Source organism: Gymnoscopelus microlampas (genome assembly GCF_963454915.1).
Source record: "Gymnoscopelus microlampas genome assembly, chromosome: 8".
NCBI lineage: Eukaryota > Metazoa > Chordata > Actinopteri > Myctophiformes > Myctophidae > Gymnoscopelus > Gymnoscopelus microlampas.
The window spans coordinates 47,057,981-47,076,376 of NC_139945.1; the positions used below are offsets into that span (position 1 = coordinate 47,057,981).

General features: G+C 39.5%; 1 protein-coding gene across 3 annotated transcripts in view; it reads left to right on the plus strand.

The window, feature by feature from the left end:
• Window positions 1-18,396, plus strand: part of sgsm2 (small G protein signaling modulator 2) — a 126,342-nt gene that overhangs the window by 84,984 nt on the left and 22,962 nt on the right. For all 3 annotated transcript variants that reach the window (XR_014601379.1, XM_084065546.1, XM_084065547.1), the window contains exons 5-7: window positions 10,842-10,909; window positions 11,431-11,579; window positions 11,857-11,991. Coding sequence is in view for 2 of the 3 variants with exons in the window: in XM_084065546.1 (XP_083921672.1) it covers window positions 10,842-10,909; window positions 11,431-11,579; window positions 11,857-11,991 (352 nt within the window). In the remaining variant the exon portion in view is untranslated. The remainder of the gene's footprint in view (window positions 1-10,841; window positions 10,910-11,430; window positions 11,580-11,856; window positions 11,992-18,396) is intronic.

Consider the following 18,396-nt stretch of genomic DNA (forward strand, 5'->3'; position numbering starts at 1 on the left):
TGTGAATTCTTTTTTTCCGTTTCGGTAGTGACGAAAAAAAAATTGGTGACGAAAACATTGGTGACAAAAAAAATTGGTAGTGACGAAAAAAAAAATGTTCCCCCTAAAACCTGTTAGGAGTACGTTTCAGGCAATTTCAAGTGGATTGGTAGTGACTTTTTTTGTGATTTTTTTTTTCTGTTTCGGTAGTGACGAAAAACAAATTGGTGACGAAAAAATTGGTGACGAAAAAACAAATTGGTAGTGACGAAAAAATTGGTGACGAAAAAAAAATTGGTAGTGACGAAAAAAAAATTGTTCCCCCAAAAACCTGTTAGGAGTACGTTTCAGGCAATTTCAAGTGGATTGGTAGTGACTTTTTTTGTGAATTTTTTTTTCTGATTCGGTAGTGACGAAAAACAAATTGGTGACGAAAAAATTGGTGACGAAAAAAAAATTGGTAGTGACGAAAAAAAAATTGTTCCCCCAAAAACCTGTTAGGAGTACGTTTCAGGCAATTTCAAGTGGATTGGTAGTGACTTTTTGTGATATTTTTTTTTCCGTTTCGGTAGTGACGAAAAAAAAATTGGTGACGAAAAAAAAATTGGTAGTGACGAAAAAAAAAATGTTCCCCCAAAAACCTGTTAGGAGTACGTTTCAGGCAATTTCAAGTGGATTGGTAGTGAATTCTTTTGTGATTTTTTTTTTCCATTTCGGTAGTGACGAAAAAAAAATTGGTGACGAAAACATTGGTGACAAAAAAAATTGGTAGTGACGAAAAAAAAAATGTTCCCCCAAAAACCTGTTAGGAGTACGTTTCATGCAATTTCAAGTGGATTGGTAGTGACTTTTTTTGTGATTTGTTTTTCCGTTTCGGTAGTGACGAAAAAAAAATTGGTGACGAAAAAAAATTGGTAGTGACGAAAAAAAAATTGGTAGTGATGAAAAAAAAATTGTTCCCCCAAAAACCTGTTAGGAGTACGTTTCAGGCAATTTCAAGTGGATTGGTAGTGACTTTTTTTGTGATTTGTTTTTCCGTTTCGGTAGTGACGAAAAAAAAATTGGTGACGAAAAAAAAATTGGTAGTGACGAAAAAAAAATTGTTCCCCCAAAAACCTGTTAGGAGTACGTTTCAGGCAATTTCAAGTGGATTGGTAGTGACTTATTTTGTGAATTCTTTTTTTCCGTTTCGGTAGTGACGAAAAAAAAATTGGTGACGAAAACATTGGTGACAAAAAAAATTGGTAGTGACGAAAAAAAAAATGTTCCCCCTAAAACCTGTTAGGAGTACGTTTCAGGCAATTTCAAGTGGATTGGTAGTGACTTTTTTTGTGATTTTTTTTTTCTGTTTCGGTAGTGACGAAAAACAAATTGGTGACGAAAAAATTGGTGACGAAAAAACAAATTGGTAGTGACGAAAAAATTGGTGACGAAAAAAAAATTGGTAGTGACGAAAAAAAAATTGTTCCCCCAAAAACCTGTTAGGAGTACGTTTCAGGCAATTTCAAGTGGATTGGTAGTGACTTTTTTTGTGAATTTTTTTTTCTGATTCGGTAGTGACGAAAAACAAATTGGTGACGAAAAAATTGGTGACGAAAAAAAAATTGGTAGTGACGAAAAAAAAATTGTTCCCCCAAAAACCTGTTAGGAGTACGTTTCAGGCAATTTCAAGTGGATTGGTAGTGACTTTTTGTGATATTTTTTTTTCCGTTTCGGTAGTGACGAAAAAAAATTGGTGACGAAAAAAAAATTGGTAGTGACGAAAAAAAAAAATGTTCCCCCAAAAACCTGTTAGGAGTACGTTTCAGGCAATTTCAAGTGGATTGGTAGTGAATTCTTTTGTGATTTTTTTTTTCCATTTCGGTAGTGACGAAAAAAAAATTGGTGACGAAAACATTGGTGACAAAAAAAATTGGTAGTGACGAAAAAAAAAATGTTCCCCCAAAAACCTGTTAGGAGTACGTTTCATGCAATTTCAAGTGGATTGGTAGTGACTTTTTTTGTGATTTGTTTTTCCGTTTCGGTAGTGACGAAAAAAAAATTGGTGACGAAAAAAAATTGGTAGTGACGAAAAAAAAATTGGTAGTGATGAAAAAAAAATTGTTCCCCCAAAAACCTGTTAGGAGTACGTTTCAGGCAATTTCAAGTGGATTGGTAGTGACTTTTTTTGTGAATTCTTTTTTCCGTTTCTGTAGTGACGAAAAAAAAATTGGTAGTGACGAAAAAAAAATTGGTAGTGACGAAAAAAAAATTGTTCCCCCAAAAACCTGTTAGGAGTACGTTTCAGGCAATTTCAAGTGGATTGATAGTGACTTCTTTTGTGATTTTTTTTTTCCGTTTCGGTAGTGACGAAAAAAAATTTGGTGACGAAAACATTGGTGACAAAAAAAATTGGTAGTGACGAAAAAAAAATTGTTCCCCCAAAAACCTGTTAGGAGTACGTTTCAGGCAATTTCAAGTGGATTGGTAGTGACTTTTTTTGTGATTTGTTTTTCCGTTTCGGTAGTGACGAAAAAAAAATTGGTGACGAAAAAAAAATTGGTAGTGACGAAAAAAAAATTGTTCCCCCAAAAACCTGTTAGGAGTACGTTTCAGGCAATTTCAAGTGGATTGGTAGTGACTTATTTTGTGAATTCTTTTTTTCCGTTTCGGTAGTGACGAAAAAAAAATTGGTGACGAAAACATTGGTGACAAAAAAAATTGGTAGTGACGAAAACAAAATTGTTCCCCCTAAAACCTGTTAGGAGTACGTTTCAGGCAATTTCAAGTGGATTGGTAGTGACTTTTTTTGTGATTTTTTTTTCTGTTTCGGTAGTGACGAAAAACAAATTGGTGACGAAAAAATTGGTGACGAAAAAACAAATTGGTAGTGACGAAAAAATTGGTGACGAAAAAAAAATTGGTAGTGACGAAAAAAAATTGTTCCCCCAAAAACCTGTTAGGAGTACGTTTCAGGCAATTTCAAGTGGATTGGTAGTGACTTTTTTTGTGAATATTTTTTCCGTTTCGGTAGTGACGAAAAAAAAATTGGTGACGAAAAAAAATTGGTGACAAAAAAAATTGGTAGTGACGAAAAAAAAATTGTTCCCCAAAAACCTGTTAGGAGTACGTTTCAGGCAATTTCAAGTGGATTGGTAGTGACTTTTTTTGTTATTTTTTTTTCCGTTTCGGTAGTGACGAAAGAAAAATTGGTGACGAAAAAAAATTGGTGACGAAAAAAAAATTGGTAGTGACGAAAAAAAAATTGGTAGTGATGAAAAAAAAATTGTTCCCCCAAAAACCTGTTAGGAGTACGTTTCAGGCAATTTCAAGTGGATTGGTAGTGACTTTTTTTGTGATTTTTTTTTCCCGTTTCGGTAGTGACGAAAAAAAAATTGGTGACGAAAAAAAAATTGGCAGTGACGAAAAAAAAAATGTTCCCCCAAAAACCTGTTAGGAGTACGTTTCAGGCAATTTCAAGTGGATTGGTAGTGACTTTTTTTGTGAATTTTTTTTCCGTTTCGGTAGTGACGAAAAAAAAATTGGTGACGAAAAAAAATTGGTGACAAAAAAAATTGGTAGTGACGAAAAAAAAATTGTTCCCCAAAAACCTGTTAGGAGTACGTTTCAGGCAATTTCAAGTGGATTGGTAGTGTTTTTTTTTGTGAATTTTTTTTTCTGTTTCGGTAGTGACGAAAAACAAATTGGTGACGAAAAAATTGGTGACGAAAAAAAAATTGGTAGTGACGAAAAAATAATTGTTCCCCCAAAAACCTGTTAGGAGTACGTTTCAGGCAATTTCAAGTGGATTGGTAGTGACTTTTTTTGTGATTTTTTTTTCCGTTTCGGTAGTGACGAAAAAAAAATTGGTGACGAAAAAAAATTGGTGACAAAAAAAATTGGTAGTGACGAAAAAAAAATTGTTCCCCAAAAACCTGTTAGGAGTACGTTTCAGGCAATTTCAAGTGGATTGGTAGTGACTTTTTTTGTGAATTTTTTTTTCTGTTTCGGTAGTGACGAAAAACAAATTGGTGACGAAAAAATTGGTGACGAAAAAAAAATTGGTAGTGACGAAAAAAAATATGTTCCCCCAAAAACCTGTTAGGAGTACGTTTCAGGCAATTTCAAGTGGATTGGTAGTGACTTCTTTCGTGATTTTTTTTTCCGTTTCGGTAGTGACGAAAAAAAATTTGGTGACGAAAAAATTGGTGACAAAAAATATTGGTAGTGACGAAAAAAAAAATGTTCCCCCAAAAACCTGTTAGGAGTACGTTTCAGGCAATTTCAAGTGGATTGGTAGTGACTTTTTTTGTGAATTTTTTTTCCGTTTCGGTAGTGACGAAAAAGAAATTGGTGACGAAAAAAAATTGGTGACAAAAAAAATTGGTAGTGACGAAAAAAAAATTGTTCCCCAAAAACCTGTTAGGAGTACGTTTCAGGCAATTTCAAGTGGATTGGTAGTGTTTTTTTTTGTGATTTTTTTTTTCTGTTTCGGTAGTGACGAAAAACAAATTGGTGACGAAAAAATTGGTGACGAAAAAAAAATTGGTAGTGACGAAAAAATAATTGTTCCCCCAAAAACCTGTTAGGAGTACGTTTCAGGCAATTTCAAGTGGATTGGTAGTGACTTTTTTTGTGATTTTTTTTTCCGTTTCGGTAGTGACGAAAAAAAAATTGGTGACGAAAAAAAATTGGTGACAAAAAAAATTGGTAGTGACGAAAAAAAAATTGTTCCCCAAAAACCTGTTAGGAGTACGTTTCAGGCAATTTCAAGTGGATTGGTAGTGACTTTTTTTGTGAATTTTTTTTTCTGTTTCGGTAGTGACGAAAAACAAATTGGTGACGAAAAAATTGGTGACGAAAAAAAAATTGGTAGTGACGAAAAAAAATATGTTCCCCCAAAAACCTGTTAGGAGTACGTTTCAGGCAATTTCAAGTGGATTGGTGGTGACTTCTTTCGTGATTTTTTTTTCCGTTTCGGTAGTGACGAAAAAAAATTTGGTGACGAAAAAATTGGTGACAAAAAATATTGGTAGTGACGAAAAAAAAAAGTTCCCCCAAAAACCTGTTAGGAGTACGTTTCAGGCAATTTCAAGTGGATTGGTTGTGACTTTTTTTGTGATTTTTTTTTTCCGTTTCGGTAGTGACGAAAAAAAAATTGGTGACGAAAAAATTGGTGACAAAAAAAATTGGTAGTGACGAAAAAAAAAATGGTAGTGACGAAAAAAAAAATGTTCCCCCAAAAACCTGTTAGGAGTACGTTTCAGGCAATTTCAAGTGGATTGGTAGTGACTTTTTTTGTGACTTTTTTTTTCCCGTTTCGGTAGTGACGAAAAAAAAATTGGTGACGAAAAAAAAATTGGTAGTGACGAAAAAAAAATTGTTCCCCCAAAAACCTGTTAGGAGTACGTTTCAGGCAATTTCAAGTGGATTGGTAGTGACTTTTTTTGTGATTTTTTTTTTCTGTTTCGGTAGTGACACTACCGAAACGAAAAAAAAATTGTTCCCCCAAAAACCTGTTAGGAGTACGTTTCAGGCAATTTCAAGTGGATTGGTAGTGACTTTTTTTGTGATTTTTTTTTTTCAATTTTGGCCTCCACACTTAGTGATTTTTTCGGATTTAACTTCGTTTCGGTAGTGACACAATGACACCATTGTGTCACTACCGAAACGAAGACTCAAGGCCCAAAAGAGAAATTTGATGTCTCCGCGGGAGTAATTGGTTCGACTCAAGACCTTGAGTCTAGGGACTCAAGGCCCAGAAGAGAAATTTGATGTCTCCGCGGGAGCCTCTGTCTCGACTCAAGACCCAAAAGAGAAATTTGATGTCTCCGCGGGAGTAATTGTTTCGACTCAAGACTCTTTTGGGTCTTGAGTTTTGGGACTCAAGACTCAAATCCTGGAAATCAAATCCTGGAAATGGCAAATCAGCATGTGTATGTCTCCCTGGGGTCTAGTGCTGTAATAGGGATAGACTCCTGTGTTCTTGGCTGTTGCTGACAATAATTAATAGACAATTTTAGTACATAGATACGTACACTTTAATACATGTTTACACACAACCTTCAAATTACTACACGTAACTTGCACTTATAAATACACTGTTAAGCTTTAAATTAAACTATACTTACAGTATAAATACACTTTTAACCTGCAATCAGCAGACACCGCAGGGAATTGAACCCAATCCTAGTAAACCAGGAGTTCCATACCAGTGTCTTTTGCTTCTTGACTTATTTACAGGTTGAAGATAAGTCTGTAAACAGACTATCTTCTTCAAAGTGTCATGTTTGAGAACGACTGTTTTAAACAACATTTAGGAAGGAAGCCCAAATAAGCAACTACACTTTAGAAACGACCTACGGTTCAAGAGTTATAGGCCAAAAGGTAAAATGGGCTGTTGTAGCGCCACCATGAGGCCGAATGGTGTAATATTTGTTTCAATAATTTGGCAATAAACTATGAACCTCCCCTCCTCCCCTCCCCTCCCCTGCCCATTCGGGCAACCACACTAATAATAAAATAGGTAGAGTACTATAGTCTGGTTGCCCAAATGGTGAAAAAAAAAATACTCCACTACAAAGTGCTACCAATCAACTCGAAATTGCCTGAAACGTACTCCTAACAGGTTTTTGGGGGGACGATTTTGGCCTCCACACTTAGTGATTTTTTCGGATTTAACTTTCATTTCGGTAGTGACACAAAAACGTTTCGGTAGTGACACAATGATGATAAAAAAAATTACTCCACTACAAAGTACTACCAATCAACTCTAAATTGCCTGAAACGTACTCCTAACAGGTTTTTGGGGGGACGATTTTGGCCTCCACACTTAGTGATTTTTTCGGATTTAACTTTCGTTTCGGTAGTGACACAAAAACGTTTCGGTAGTGACACAATGGTGAAGAAAAAAAAACTCCACTAAAAAGTACTACCAATCAACTCTAAATTGCCTGAAACGTACTCCTAACAGGTTTTTTGGGGGACGATTTTGGCCTCCACACTTGGTGATTTTTTCGGATTTAACTTTCGTTTCGGTAGTGACACAAAAACGTTTCGGTAGTGACACAATGGTAAAAACAAAAATTACTCCACTAAAGAGTACTACCAATCAACTCTAAATTGCCTGAAACGTACTCCTAACAGGTTTTTGGGGGGACGATTTTGGCCTACACACTGTGATTTTTTCGGATTTAACTTTCGTTTCGGTAGTGACACAAAAACGTTTCGGTAGTGACACAATGGTGAAAACAAAAATTACTCCACTAAAGAGTACTACCAATCAACTCTAAATTGCCTGAAACGTACTCCTAACAGGTTTTTGGGTGGACGATTTTGGCCTCCACACTTAGTGATTTTTTCGGATTTAACTTTCGTTTCGGTAGTGACACAAAAACATTTCGGTAGTGACACAATGGTGGAAAAAAAAAATACTCCACTACAAAGTACTACCAATAAACTCTAAATTGCCTGAAACGTACTCTTAACAGGTTTTTGGGGGGACGATTTTGGCCTCCACACTTACTCCACTACAAAGTACTACCAATCAACTCTAAATTGCCTGAAACGTACTCCTAACAGGTTTTTGGGGGGACGATTTTGGCCTACACACTGTGATTTTTTCGGATTTAACTTTCGTTTCGGTAGTGACACAAAAACGTTTCGGTAGTGACACAATGGTGAAAAAAAAAATTACTCCACTACAAAGTACTACCAATCAACTCTAAATTGCCTGAAACGTACTCCTAACAGGTTTTTGGGGGGACGATTTTGGCCTACACACTGTGATTTTTTCGGATTTAACTTTCGTTTCGGTAGTGACACAAAAACGTTTCGGTAGTGACACAATGGTAAAAACAAAAATTACTCCACTAAAGAGTACTACCAATCAACTCTAAATTGCCTGAAACGTACTCCTAACAGGTTTTTGGGTGGACGATTTTGGCCTCCACACTTAGTGATTTTTCCGGATTTAACTTTCGTTTCGGTAGTGACACAAAAACATTTCGGTAGTGACACAATGGTGAAAAAAAAAAATACTCCACTACAAAGTACTACCAATAAACTCTAAATTGCCTGAAACATACTCTTAACAGGTTTTTGGGGGGACGATTTTGGCCTCCACACTTAGTGATTTTTTCGGATTTAACTTTTGTTTCGGTAGTGACACAAAAACGTTTCGGTAGTGACACAATGGTGAAAAAAAAAATTACTCCACTACAAAGTACTACCAATCAACTCTAAATTGTCTGAAACGTACTCCTAACAGGTTTTTGGGGGGACGATTTTGGCCTCCACACTTACTCCACTACAAAGTACTACCAATCAACTCTACATTGCCTGAAACGTACTCCTAACAGGTTTTTTGGGGGACGATTTTGGCCTACACACTGTGATTTTTTCGGATTTAACTTTCGTTTCGGTAGTGACACAAAAACGTTTCGGTAGTGACACAATGGTGAAAAAAAAAATTACTCCACTACAAAGTACTACCAATCAACTCTAAATTGCCTGAAACGTACTCCTAACAGGTTTTTGGGGGGACGATTTTGGCCTACACACTGTGATTTTTTCGGATTTAACTTTCGTTTCGGTAGTGACACAAAAACGTTTCGGTAGTGACACAATGGTAAAAACAAAAATTACTCCACTAAAGAGTACTACCAATCAACTCTAAATTGCCTGAAACGTACTCCTAACAGGTTTTTGGGTGGACGATTTTGGCCTCCACACTTAGTGATTTTTTCGGATTTAACTTTCGTTTCGGTAGTGACACAAAAACATTTCGGTAGTGACACAATGGTGAAAAAAAAAAATACTCCACTACAAAGTACTACCAATAAACTCTAAATTGCCTGAAACGTACTCTTAACAGGTTTTTGGGGGGACGATTTTGGCCTCCACACTTACTCCACTACAAAGTACTACCAATCAACTCTAAATTGCCTGAAACGTACTCCTAACAGGTTTTTGGGGGGACGATTTTGGCCTACACACTGTGATTTTTTCGGATTTAACTTTCGTTTCGGTAGTGACACAAAAACGTTTCGGTAGTGACACAATGGTGAAAAAAAAAATTACTCCACTACAAAGTACTACCAATCAACTCTAAATTGCCTGAAACGTACTCCTAACAGGTTTTTGGGGGGACGATTTTGGCCTACACACTGTGATTTTTTCGGATTTAACTTTCGTTTCGGTAGTGACACAAAAACGTTTCGGTAGTGACACAATGGTAAAAACAAAAATTACTCCACTAAAGAGTACTACCAATCAACTCTAAATTGCCTGAAACGTACTCCTAACAGGTTTTTGGGTGGACGATTTTGGCCTCCACACTTAGTGATTTTTTCGGATTTAACTTTCGTTTCGGTAGTGACACAAAAACATTTCGGTAGTGACACAATGGTGAAAAAAAAAAATACTCCACTACAAAGTACTACCAATAAACTCTAAATTGCCTGAAACGTACTCTTAACAGGTTTTTGGGGGGACGATTTTGGCCTCCACACTTAGTGATTTTTTCGGATTTAACTTTTGTTTCGGTAGTGACACAAAAACGCTTCGGTAGTGACACAATGGTGAAAAAAAAAATTACTCCACTACAAAGTACTACCAATCAACTCTAAATTGTCTGAAACGTACTCCTAACAGGTTTTTGGGGGGACGATTTTGGCCTCCACACTTACTCCACTACAAAGTACTACCAATCAACTCTACATTGCCTGAAACGTACTCCTAACAGGTTTTTTGGGGGGACGATTTTGGCCTACACACTGTGATTTTTTCGGATTTAACTTTCGTTTCGGTAGTGACACAAAAACGTTTCGGTAGTGACACAATGGTGAAAAAAAAAATTACTCCACTACAAAGTACTACCAATCAACTCTAAATTGCCTGAAACGTACTCCTAACAGGTTTTTGGGGGGACGATTTTGGCCTACACACTGTGATTTTTTCGGATTTAACTTTCGTTTCGGTAGTGACACAAAAACGTTTCGGTAGTGACACAATGGTGAAAACAAAAATGACTCCACTACAGAGTACTACCAATCAACTCTAAATTGCTTGAAACGTACTCCTAACAGGTTTTTGGGGGGACGATTTTGGCCTCCTGTGTGGAGGCCAAAATCGTATTTTTTTTTTCACCATTGTGTCACTACCGAAACGTTTTTGTGTCACTACCGAAACGAAAGTTAAATCCGAAAAAATCACTAAGTTTGGAGGCCAAAATCGTCCCCCCAAAAACCTGTTAGGAGTACGTTTCAGGCAATTTAGAGTTAATTGGTAGTACTTTGCCGTGGAGTCATTTTTGTTTTCACCATTGTGTCACTACCGAAACGTTTTTGTGTCACTACCGAAACGAAAGTTAAATCCGAAAAAATCACTAAGTGTGGAGGCCAAAATCGTCCCCCCAAAAACCTGTTAGGAGTACGTTTCAGGCAATTTAGAGTTGATTGGTAGTACTTTGTAGTGGAGTAATTTTTTTTTTCACCATTGTGTCACTACCAAAACGTTTTTGTGTCACTACCGAAACGAAAGTTAAATCCGAAAAAGTGTAGAGGCCAAAATCGTCCCCCCAAAACTTTGTAGTGGAGTAATTTTTGTTTTCACCATTGTGTCACTACCGAAACGTTTTTGTGTCACTACCGAAACGAAAGTTAAATCCGAAAAAATCACTAAGTGTGGAGGCCAAAATCGTCCACCCAAAAACCTGTTAGGAGTACGTTTCAGGCAATTTAGAGTTGATTGGTAGTACTTTGTAGTGGAGTAATTTTTGTTTTCACCATTGTGTCACTACCGAAACGAAAGTTAATATATATATACAGTATATATATATAGCTGTATAAAACCATGTTGTCTGTCTTTTTGTCTTTATGCAGTAAATACTATGAGAGAGAAGCTCTGATGCATGACCCCGTGTATGGGCCCATCTTGGCTGCTCTACTAGGTGAGTTTATAATACTATATTAAAAAGTGGCTTACGGGAGGACCGGCTGGTGGACCACGGCCACGTCACTCTGAGGCATTGGCTCCCCTGATTGGCCAACCCACTTCTTGGACATCACGGATTGGCGTAACGTTTGTGCCGTTGCACCAATATAAGTGGTAGTGTGTTCAATAGAGTCTACAGTCTCTCCTATTCATACCCATGCACGTCATCAGCGTACGTCAGCAGTTTTTCAGATAACGGGGATCCCTGTATCTCCATATCCGGTTGATTGGTCATATGGTAGTGGGTACTCTGACAACAAGTACAACGGGTATTGCATAAATGGGCGGGCATGCATTCCCCACTTGCATCGTTCCTGACTTGCGTTGTCCCCGAGTAAGCTAGTGCCTAACGGTCACCGGTCTAGTCATAAATAAGAAATATTAAAAGAAATAATATTTATTAGAAGAAATAAGAAATAACTCCTCCAGTATGTTTTCACACTGTGCCCACCGTTGTGTGCATGTGTGTGTTGTCAGTGGGGCCCTGTGCTCTGGAGTACACCAAGTTGAAGACGTCTGACCACTTCTGGACGGACCCCTCTGCAAACGAGCTGGTCCAACGCCACCGCATCCATGGAGCTCACCGAAACCAGGATGCCTCGCCCAGCCGCAGGCCTGCTCTGGGGGTGAGGGGAGAGGGGAGAGGGGGGCCACTTCGTTGGGGCTAGTCAGGAGGTGTATGTGTGTGTTGGTGTATGCATGCGCACACACATTCGATAGGTGATCGCAATAGTAACATTTTTTATACATACCGTACAGCATCTGTGAATTTAGGCATTTAGCAGACGCTCTTATCCTGAGTAACATACTAAGTCCAAGGTCATAAACATACCATGAACCTTGTATGTGGTCTGTGCTCTGTCAGGAAGTCCTTTCTAATCCATACTGTCTTCCGGTCTGTAGATCCGTAAAAGGCAGTCCAGTGTCAACATGTCTGAGGATAAGTTTGCTGCCTCTGCCAGGGAGTACGTGGAGTCGTTGCACCAGAACTCTCGCACGCACCTCCTTTATGGAAAGAACAATGTGTTGGTGCAGCCGGTAGGAACATATTCTCTCTCCACTCTAGAACACAGATTTTCCAATTGTGTGTGTGTGTGTGTGTGTGTGTGTGTGTGTGTGTGTGTGTGTGTGTGTGTGTGTGTGTGTGTGTGTGTGTGTGTGTGTGTGTGTGTGTGTGTGTGTGTGTGTGCGCGCGCTCCTGTTTTGGGTATGCCATTATTGCCAAGAATTGTGAAAAGAGCAGATCTACAAGCTCATGGTGTATTGTGAGCTTGTAGATTGGCTATTATCTTTTTTTAAGGCATTTCGTAATGGGGGGCTGCAGCCAGAGGCTATGGCAATTTGGGGCTCCTTTGCATGGATATGTTTGGGAACCCCTGCTCTAGAAGACCAGTTTAATGTTTGTAGGACCCAGCTGCAGTCAGTACCATAATAGTCTATTAACAGCTTCTACCATACAGTATATCGCACATAAACATAGACCACGTTCCTGTTAATCCCCCTGGTCAGCCTGGGCGCCTGATGGAGGGGAAAGGAACTGGCTGGAATAACGTGTTCCTTCCACACGCTACGCCCTACCGGGGAAACTCCCCCTGTCAGTTGATAAGAAGCGGCTTGCTCACTCCTCATGCATTGAAGAGCTCAGTTCTGGGCTCTCCCCAGGCTGGCAGAGGGAGAGTAGCGCCCGGGATCACAGTTTAGGCAATTGGTACTGGGTGAAAAAATGGGGTACAAAATCGTGCGATAAACATATTTGAGAAAAAAAAAAACTTTTCAAATCAATCTGCACTTTATAATGCACTAAAGCCCAATGATAACATAGCTTGGACAAAAAATAAATGCACCATGGATTTCACTGTGTTTGATTACCTACTGTACTGTATCTCGATCAGTTTCTAGGCTCTGCAAGTTTATTGTCATATCGTAATTTTTATTGATTGATTGATTGATTGATTTATTACTTTATTAACAAGTTTGGAAACCGTACGGCAGTACAGTTATAATGAAATGTTACAATGAAATGAATGGATCCAATAATGTCCTTGAAAATCTAAGAAAACACAATATAAAAATGGTCAGCATTAATGTCATGTAGACCGTGAGTCATAAGACCTTTTTGCTTTTTACACTTGGCAGATAAAATCCTTCCAGTGATGATACATCCTCTGCATTCACCCGATCTCACCCTATGTGTTTGTTTTTTTAAGCTGAGAGTAAAGGGATTTGAAGACATACCAACCATTCATAACAGTGTGACAGCAAAACGTTGATGGCTAACAGCTAAACATTCCCAGCATTGCTTCTGAAAGTGGTAGGAACGTTGGGACAAATGCATATCATCTGGGGGAGATAACACATAATTCCTACTGTTTGGTGCCATTTCAGCCGTGTAACTTTCTTTCCCTAAAACAAAATATTTATTTTATTTTATTCCATAGGAGTGCACGTTTGTCGTTCCATTGTCACAAAAACATATTTGTCCAGCTCAGATAATTATGTCCTAACTAGACCAAACCCGGTGAAGTGTGCAGGCGAAAGTAGTTGCAAACGTGGGGTTATTGCGCGTCCTGTCGCGCGTCCCAGTACAGTTTTATTTATAAAAAGGTATATCTGCCTGCCAAAATCTGCTCTGTCCCCAAATACAATCATTGGCACTGTTCAAGAATATGCATATCACTACACAACTGACATCAATCATACAGTAGCTCACCTCACGCTGCTAAACTCTCATTAGTACATAATTGGTGCTTTGTACGCAAACTGCACACCTAGTAAGTAGTAATTTGCTAGCCATACATAGCTACAGGTCGCATAGGCCAATCCATAATTACACATAATTACGTTGTTTCTTCCTTCTCTGTCATTCCTCCCCTTCTCCTTCTCATAATTGATGTAACACTGCCTTTGTTCAGGGTCTGCATCACATCATGGCATGCCTGTATAGTGCCGTCACCCTTCTGCTGCAAACAATGGAACCATTCCCTATGCAAATAAATGCATACTCTTTTAACAATTGATTGATAGATTACTTTATTAGTCAAAAATGTTAAATGGCACAGAGGTACAGTCAAACATTTAGGCTAAAAGGATAACACAAAAATGTCCTGGGGACTTGTTTCCAGTGTGTTCCTACAGTATGTACTCAATTCATCAACAGAGCATATAATCATCCACAAATATAAATAGCTATATTTACAGAAGAGAAAAGGGAAAGACGACAGCAGTGTATGGCCGCTCATTTCAATGGGATTTAATATCTAACTCCACTTGAAGTTCTCTGTGTTTTCCGATGCAAGAGAATAAAAGTGTGCACAGTGCACACTGCACTGTTGCTCCCAGGCGCAATCTTTAATGAGGACACAGAATAAAAGTATATAAAGAACAACTGGATAATAGAGGTTGGCATCGACAGACTGTGGAGCTCTTAGCTGGTCCGGTCGTGAGTTTCACAGTCGAGGGACAGCTGAGCAGAAAGGCTCGGTCGCCCATGGCACAGAGCTTGGTGGTGGGGACTTGGACTTTGTTTCCAGAGCGTAAGTTGCGAGTGGAGGTTTGTGGCTCGAGAAGTTCCTTAACAATGTAAGATGAGCTTTTTGCAAATAGTGTTTGTTCATATTCATGGGCACACAAATGGCACTGAATGAATATACTTTGAATGTGTCTTAAATATTTTGTAATAATGTAACAACATTCGGGGGGGGTTCCCTTGATATTTGCACTAAATGTTTATTGTCTCTGCCAAGCTGGACGGCCGAAGGCCAGAGACTGTTTTCACCCATGTCCGTCCGTGTGGTCCGTGTCTGTGGCCGCCCGTCCGTCTGTGAACAGCCAATCTTCGACACCGTTGGGCCGATCGGCGTGAAACTTTGCACGCACACTCCCTAGAGGCCAACTACCTACAGACTTTGTCTACCGACACAAATCGGTATAGTCTCTATAGTCATGTTATCAAGACGTATCTGTCCAATTTCTCATATTCCATCTTGATTGGTTAAGATTGCAGGAGTGGCCCGCTTCGCACACACAGTTCCACTAGGTCAAGGTGTGTAGCATTGCATTTTTTATGTTTTTTATATTGGATGACATAGTGTAGCATGGCAGTTTTTATGTTTTTTATATTGGACGGCGTGGCAATTTCTAAAATGTTTTTTTTACATTGGACAACATAGTGTAGCATGGCAGTTTTTATGGTAAATAAAACCCGTTCTCAGAGTGATGATCTCAGTAGCTAGCTAGAAAAAGTGCTCCTCGGAGCACAGGTAGGTTATTGTGGCCTCCTGGTGGCGCTATAATAGGCCAATGTGAAAAGGGTACCATTTCTTCTTAGGCCTTTCACAGCAATCAGATACTGCATTCATGATTTGAGGCATTTTGTTCCAAAAATGTGTTTTGCTAAATTAGACGGCGCTATAACAGGCCAATGTGAAAAGGGTGCTTTCAAAATTCCATGGAAATCGTACGCTGCGTTCATGATTTGAGGCATTTTGTTCAAAACTGACCTATCCTGCAAACTTTGGAAGGCAATGTTAGCCAATTAGGATGGAATATGAAATATCGGACACATCCGCCTTGATCACATGACTATAGAGATACTGTGTACCGATTAGCGTGAATCTGAAGGAGTAATAGCAAAAAACATGTTTTACAAAAGTCAGCCTCCTGGTGACGCTCTGACAGTGTAGTACTAAAAGTATCGCTGTCTCAGTTTCTCCTCAAAGTCAGGGAGTGCATTGCCAAGATCTTTCAGGGAATGTTTGATAAGCACACGATGCCCATAAGCACACGATGCCCACTCCGGATGCCTCCCACTGGGCTCGTGCACCCTCTGACTGGGTGCAGGATATGACGCATGGGTGGTAGAAACCACATATATTGTACATACTGTGCAATACACACCTCAGCACATAAACATAACCACACGCACACAAAGAGATGAACTTTTCACCCACATACAGAGCCTTGGCGTGCCTGCAGAGATGGGCTCTAGCAGTCCCATCTTCCTCTCCACCCTCCACCCCCATCTCTGCTGCCTACCTCCTTCTTCTCTGTCTCTTTTCAACTTTTTGGTTTGTTCCTGAGCTGCTGCCCCCATACAGCTGAAGTGATGCATTTATTCTACAGTACTGTTTCTTCTACTGCAATGGACACATGTATACTGTAACTAATTCAGCTCCTTGTTGATAGCTAATGCATATCTTATATCATCGCTGTCGGGCACAAATTACATATCTACAATTTTCTATAAATGAATGCCCTACTTCATTATACAAGAGCGTTGCACAAAAGTTGTGAAAATAGCCGATCTGCAAGCTCACAATGCCTTGCGGTGTGAGGCGCTGTGAGCTTGTAGATTGGCTATATTTACTATTTTTTATGTTTGTTGCTGTCGGCAATATGGGTGTGGGTGTTTGGGCGTCACAACATGTAACACCCGGATATCACAAATGTGATATCCAGATTTGATTGGCCAAGCTTCGTGTGATGTAGTACTCTGATCAACAGTTCTAGATTTTCAGGCAGCAAAGCGGTTTAACAGCAAAAGTGTGCACACGCATGCACACACATGCCTTTGTGTGTCCATGTGTGTACTGTATCCATTTTTAACACATTGAACGCCAGAGGTTAATCTCATAATGTACCTACCAGTGCCAAGCTCTTTTTGTTGTTTTTTTGTTTTTTTCATGTCGTCATAGCCCCCGCTAAATCCGTTTAAAATCCGCGTTCATTTGGTTCGACACAAACACGGGATCCGTGAAAAACAAAAACAAAAAACTGCGAGCCGATCCGTGCCTCCATTTTGAAGTTACATGCGAGAACGTTAGACAGGACGATGCGGTGAGGAAAACCACAAGGGAGATAAATCGATTCTAAGCTGATGCCTAGACAGGAAACGGATGCGAGCGAAAAAAACGGAACCAGTATTATTCCGTTTCCGGTCGTTAGCCAGGCTCTATGCCATTCAATAGGCAACAGGAAGGGCTATTCATTCAAATAAGTCCTGGATTGTACCTTCTAATCACTGATTGAAATGTAGCATTCATTTAAATATCTACTCTTGAGCATAACCCATGATTGAAAATGTGATATACCACATGATCATAACTAGAACTAGAAACATAGAAACATTTCCTAAGAAAATGTAAGTGTGCCTGCAGCTGGCGGGAAGGGGTGTGTGTGTGTGTATGTGTGTGTGTGTGTGTGTGTGTGTGTGTGTGTGTGTGTGTGTGTGTGTGTGTGTGTGTGTGTGTGTGTGTGTGTGTGTGTGTGTGTGTGTGTGTGTGTGTGTGTGTGTGTGTGTGTGTGTGTGTGTGTGTGTGTGTGTGTGTGTGTGTGTGTGTCATCCACTCAGAGTCAGCAATCATGTACCTGCGGCCCCCTGGGAAGAGCTCAATGTCTTTTCAATGGGGGGACTAAAAGGGAGTGTGGTTTTGTAGTTCTGCCTATAACATCGCCATGGTAACGCGAAACGGCAAAGAAAGTAACAGCCTGGTTGGCCCGGTCGTTGCGCACGTTTCGATGTATACATTGGCGGGGCCGTATCAACCGTGTGGGAGGAGTAGCATTTTGGTCCCCTCGGGCGGCCAAAAAGGACGTTTTTACGTAGTTTTTTACGAATTACGTCGGAATGGTAACGCGTTACGGCCCGACAATTTCAAGCACACTATTCCCGGCCAAGCCGCACATTTTGATGTATAGTTTTCCGGGGTAGTGTAAAGCGTGCGGCAGGAGTGGTTGGACGAAGTTTTGCGGCGATAAAAAAGAAAATAATTTAAAAATCAATAAAAAAATTACCGAAGCCGAAAACCCCAAAAGACAAAAAACAAAACATTGAAGCAAAAAGGAAGCATCTTAAAAATAAAAAATCTAAAAAATGACTCAAATGGTTTCAAGTGCTTGTTTCACCCACTTCTGACCGCACCGCTACACCGCAGCAATGGCCGCCACAGGCAGCTACAGGCAGCGCGTCTGTGGATTCGTCTAATAGGGATGCTAACTGTTGGTCCTTTCATCACTCCCCTCACCCAGGGCTTAAAGACTGAATATAATACATTTTGATTATCCCCCAGCCAACCCAGGTATATAATATGAATTACAGGCGATAATTTGTTTACCACATACCCCTTGCCTTATTTATTAACAAAGACAGAGAAAGTAGCATTCTATCAACACTAATTCAATACATACTGTAGATTAACATTACTGTCAACGAGGAACTGCCCCATCAAATGAAAGGGTAGTTTCTCTGCGGGGGAGGGTTAGGGTTTTTGACAGGCCAAGAAAGTGCATCCATGTTTGACACACACACACACACACACACACACACACACACACACACACACACACACACACACACACACACACACACACACACACACACACACACACACACACACACACACACACACACACACACACACACACACACACACACACACACACACA